The sequence below is a fragment of the Alexandromys fortis genome, unplaced genomic scaffold, assembly GCF_014885135.2.
Source record: "Alexandromys fortis isolate MF-2015 unplaced genomic scaffold, M_Fortis_MF-2015_v1.1 scaffold_240, whole genome shotgun sequence".
NCBI classification, from domain to species: Eukaryota; Metazoa; Chordata; class Mammalia; order Rodentia; family Cricetidae; genus Alexandromys; species Alexandromys fortis.
In genome coordinates, this window is record NW_026068133.1 from 1784153 (window position 1) to 1789186 (window position 5034).

General features: G+C 52.9%; 1 protein-coding gene across 1 annotated transcript in view; it reads right to left on the reverse strand.

Moving 5' to 3' along the window:
- Mypop (Myb related transcription factor, partner of profilin) overlaps positions 1-2627 on the reverse strand; it is a 9056-nt gene extending 6429 nt beyond the window's left edge. Inside the window, exons 1-2 of the mRNA XM_050126403.1 lie at positions 2493-2627; positions 1241-2019 (exon numbers count right to left, since the gene is read on the reverse strand). Of these exons, the coding sequence (XP_049982360.1) occupies positions 1241-1745 (505 nt within the window). The 5' untranslated portion in view covers positions 1746-2019; positions 2493-2627. The remainder of the gene's footprint in view (positions 1-1240; positions 2020-2492) is intronic.
- Positions 2628-5034: the final 2407 nt, after the last annotated feature.

A 5034-nucleotide genomic window follows, 5' to 3' on the forward strand; every position in this document is an offset into this window, starting at 1 on the left:
TTTAAAAAAAAAGATGCCTACTCGGCAAACCTGACAACTTGACTTCGATCCCGAGAACCCAAGGTGGAAAGAGACTTATGAAGAAAAAAAAATCTCCAAAGCAGCTCTTCAGGTATGACCTTGAGGAAGTCACCAGACTTCTCCAAGTCTTTGGCTTACAGCTGAGAAGTAGTAAGGATCTCAAACTGTTGACCACGACATCACGAGCTAGTCATGTACTCCAGAGAAGTCTGAGCAAGCAATTTGCCTGTACTGCCACACGAGGTTCTCACTGAAACCCTTGGAGGGAAAAACTTACTTTTCACCTGTGTTTGGCTGGAGCAGAAATGAACTCGGACGCCACCACCCTGCTACAACACTGTAATTAACACTCAGCCTGGACTCTGCCTCTAGGCAGTCCCGGGTCGCCCCCCCCCCCATCTCTCTCTCCTCTTTATTTTCGGGGCTGGAAATGAACTCTTGAGCCCCATGCATGCTGGCCAACTGCTCTACCAGCCCTCTTTCTGCTTTTGGTTTGGCACAAAGTCTCCTGAATCCCAGACTGATACTGAACTCACCGAAGACCAAGGCAGACACTGAGGTCCCTGATCCTCCTGCCTCAGCATCTACCCCACCTATTGAAATCCTGCCTGGCTGCTGGCTGACTTTTCCAGCTACGGACTCCAACTAGGCCTCCTAGGGCTGCTTCCACACCTACCCCTGACAGTTACCAAGTGGCTGCCCAACCACCAAAAACAGTCCATTTCCTTTACTAAATCATTATTATTTTTAGAGAAATGGAGTCTCACAGGGCTGAGGTTTGCATTTTATCAATGTACCCAAAGATAACCTTGCTATTCTAGCACCAACTTCAAGGTATTGGGATTACAGTCATGTGCCACCACACGGATCTATGAAGTGCTGGGGAATCCGACCCAGCGCTAGGAAAGCACTCTACCAGTTGGGCATCCCCAGACGGACCTTGCTCACCCTTCTTTTGAACCAGGTCTGCTGTAGTACATGCTAGCCTTAAACTCATTTTTCTTCTGCCTTCACCTTCCGATGACTAGAATTACAGGCCCGTTGCCACCACGACTAAATCATATCCTTTCTCTGACCTTAACACCCCAGCTCTAAACAACACCCACCTCCCACAGTTTTTAGGAGACTGATAAACACGCCTGAAGAATCTGGGCGTGAACTGCGTACAGTAGGCTTTAGAAGTGTTTGCAGTTATTACAGGAGTGGCTTTGGGACTCACCTGCCCGTCGATCCTGCCTGCGATCCTCGGACAAAACATAGCGTTGCGTACCAGCGGTCGGAGCTTGTGGCTGTGAAGAGGCGGCTGTAGGGGTCTCCTCAGCCCCAGCTCCGGACCCCGCCACACCCGGCCCCAGGATGGCGAAAATAGTCTCCTCCTCCGCGGAGAAGGAGTCCTCGGCGGCGGGCCCCGCGCCCTGCGTCGAGTGCGGCACTCGGGCGAGCTTCTCCTTGGTGCGGCGCTTGAAATCGTTCCAACGCTTCTGAACCTCCTGGCCCGTGCGCTTCCAGCTGGTGATGCTGTTGATCTTGCTGGCGATGCTGTCCCACACTCGCCGCCGCTCGGCTACGCTCACCCGACGGCTCTGCGCACCGTAGAGCTGAGGGTAGTGGGCGCGCACCTCCCGGATCAGGATCTGGTTCTCCTCGAAAGAGAACCGCGGTTTGCGGAGCCGGGTGGTTTCCTCCGCTTCGCCCGGCGCCGCCGCCGCGGTCGCCGAGGCCATGGCGCCCCCAGACGCCACCGATCGGCTTCTTGGCGCATGGGGGGCGCCGGCTCTGCGGGCAAAGGGTGAACAGCGCTGGCGGGGGCTCGGTGTCCCCGTGTCGCCCCGACACGGGCTTCTCCGGTCCCCTGTGCAAAAGTGGTGGTGGGAGCGGCGAGCTGCTGAGTGCAATCAGAGGTGCTTACTCGTAGTTGACACCCGCCCAGTGCCCATCTTGTGCTTCACGCGGCCGCCGAATGCCTCGCGGAGGAGTTGATGGATATTGGGGGACAGTCTGGAAGGATGGAGGGAAATGAGCAAAAGTGCAAAGAAGAAAGGTGTCGCTGCAGGAGTTAAGAGGAGAACGGGGGCTCAGGGGAATAGGAAAGGGAAAGAGAATCAGGGATGCCCCGGGGGTCGAACACCCATAAGGCTTTGAAGTGATGCCAACCGAGCAATGCAGTAGACAGGGGACATCCAGATCAGAGGGGAGCGTTGGGGGGCTCTCAGGTCAGTGTCTGTTTTATGGTCCCTGAGAGATGTCCAGGAGTAAAGGTGAGATGGGAGCCTCTGGATAAGACGATAAAATATTAAGGCTGAGGGTCTGCAGGGATTGTGTGGGGGTGCTGGGACTGCCTGGAATGAAGGGGAGCTCCGGAAATAACGGGGGTCCTAGATAAGAGGAGAGACCTCCGAAGCCCTTTGGGACTCCAGGAAGAGTGATGGAGCGCAGAGGATGGGGACCCAGTTGGGTCGTGTGTCACTCACCCGCGCCGCCGCAGCCCCAGCCTGCCGGTGGGTCAGGGCTTCGGCTTCTGCAGCCTCTTCCCTCCCCCCCACCACTCCCTCCCCCTCTGGGCCCCGCCCCCAGTAGCATCGAGAGTCGAGACGCATGCGCGCTGGACGAACGCTGTCTCCAGACACCCTGATAGCCAGGGCTGCGTTCTCTGCACCTTGCCTCTCTGCGTGGCGCAAGCGCAGAACTGCTCATCGCTTTGCTTCACCAGAAGGACACGGCTGCGCAGCCGCACACAGCATTGCACTAGGTTCCCTAGGCGTCTCATGCCCAAATGCGCATGTACAAACCTACAGCGCGCTTGCGTTTCGCGGGCACCTTGACCGCGGTGGTACCCGGGACCCAATGCGGGTGTAGCTGAGGAAGGAGAGATGCTGGAGAGAGCGCTACGACAGAGAGGAGTTTCCTCTTTTTGGGTAGTCTCTTAGCCTACTTTCTCACTAAGCGAAAAGTCTTTTTTGATAGAGATGGGGAGAGCGGTGTGCGTGTGTGTGTGTGGGGGGGGTGGAGTAGAGTTTAGTTTCCATGACAACTGCGTGGGTGAGGACAGGGGCGTTAGGAAACCTTGCCCACGCCCAATCACGCCCCAGCGCAGGATTGCTTGGGAACTACCTCCTACGGATTGGGGCGGGGCACCCTGGCGATATTTCCCGTCCATGCAGAGGCGGTAACCATAGCAACCGAGCAATCGCCCAATCACGCCTGGGAGGACCCCTGTTCGCGTTTTGACGTCACTGCTAGGAGAGGGAGTTCAAAGGCTGGAGTTTCTTGGAGGGTGGGGACGAGGATCCTGGCCATGGCCCATTTTAATCAAAAGCGCGAAGCAGGAATAAATCATCAGATGAATTTTTTAAAAATATTTATTTATTATCTACACAATATTCTGTCTGTGTGTATGCCTGCAGGCCAGAAGAGGGCACCAGACCTCATTACAGATGGTTGTGAGCCACCATGTGGTTGCTGGGAATTGAACTCAGGACCTTTGGAAGAGCAGAAAAAATGCTCTTAACCACTGAGCCATCTCTCCAGCCCCGCATCAGATGAATTTAATCTGTTAAATTAAGAGGCTGATGATTGAGTTTAGCCTTGTGAAAATTTTTTCAGTGCCTGCAGTTGCAAGGTCATTGATTAAACGGTGCTTCTTCATTCATCTGGTTATTTGTGAGCGCTCACTAGTTAGTTCAAGGTCCTATCCTTACAAAAGGCAAAACTCCATTTCCTCTTTCTGCTCACTCCCAAAATTTGCTTTTGAGGGCATCTCACTAAGTATCCCAGGCTGGCATTGAACTTGCAGCAATAATCTCGCTGCAGCCTCCAGAGTACTTAAGAGGCAGGCCCACCACACTCAAGGAAAGGTGCCCTGTATTAAGAAGTGAGGCGGGGGAGGGGCTGGAGCGATGGCTCAGTTTAAGAGCTTTCCCTTAAGGATCTAAGTTTGGGTCTCCGCACCCATAACCATCCTTTGCTCCGGTGCCAAGCAATTTGATGCCCTCTTCTGGTACCAGGCCCACATGTGGCATGCAGACATACAAGCAGACAAAACACCCATACACATAAAAAGGGGGGAGATTTTAGTTTTAATTGTTTATAAATGCATGTGGGTGGTGGTGCCTTGGCTGCCAGAGAGGGTGAGAGATCCCCTGTAGCTGGATCCACCTATTTCTGCCTCCTGAGTGCTGGGGTTAAAGGTGTGGGTGCCACCAGTCCTTGCTGCTGATATCTATTATATGTGTTTGTGTGATATTTTGGAGACAGATTTTATATTATATATATATACACATACATATATACATACATATATATATACACACACGTGTTCTGGAGACAGCATTTCGTTGTGAAACAGCCTTGGCTGTCTTAGAACTCGCTTTGTAGTGTAGACCAAGCTTGGCCTCAAACTCACAGAGATCCGCCTGCCTCTGACTCCCGAGTGCTGGGATTAAAGGGGTGTTTAAGGCTGTGTGCCTAGTTTATACTTTAAAAAAAAAGTTTTGTGATGGGGTTCAGGAGGCCAAAGTTTAAAGTATCAAAAGTCAGACCTGGTAGTTCCTAGTGTAATAAGGCAGAAGGCTATCAGAGATGTAGATCCCTAGGTTCAACCTCCAGGGAACAGGAAAGAGAAAAGGGAAGAAAGAAAAAGACTTACCGGGCATGCGAGAGATGACCCAATGGGTGAAAGGTACTTGCCACCAAGACTGAGACCTGAGTTCAGTCTCCAGGACCCACATGGTAGGAGAGAGTGGACTCCTTTGAATTATCACCTACCCCCTGGATGTTGTACCCCTGCCCCCACCCCTACCCGCTGCAGTTTCTTCTCTCTCTGAGACAGTGAGGACAGGGTTTCTCAACATAGCCCTGGAACTCCTCACTCTGTAGAGCAGGCAGAGATCTGCCTGCCTCTGTCTCCGAGAGCTGGGATTAAAGTCATACACCATTACTGCCTGGCCTTTGCACACAGTTTTTTTTTTTTTCCTTGAGGTAGGGTTTCTCTGTGTAGTCCTGGCTGTCCTGGAA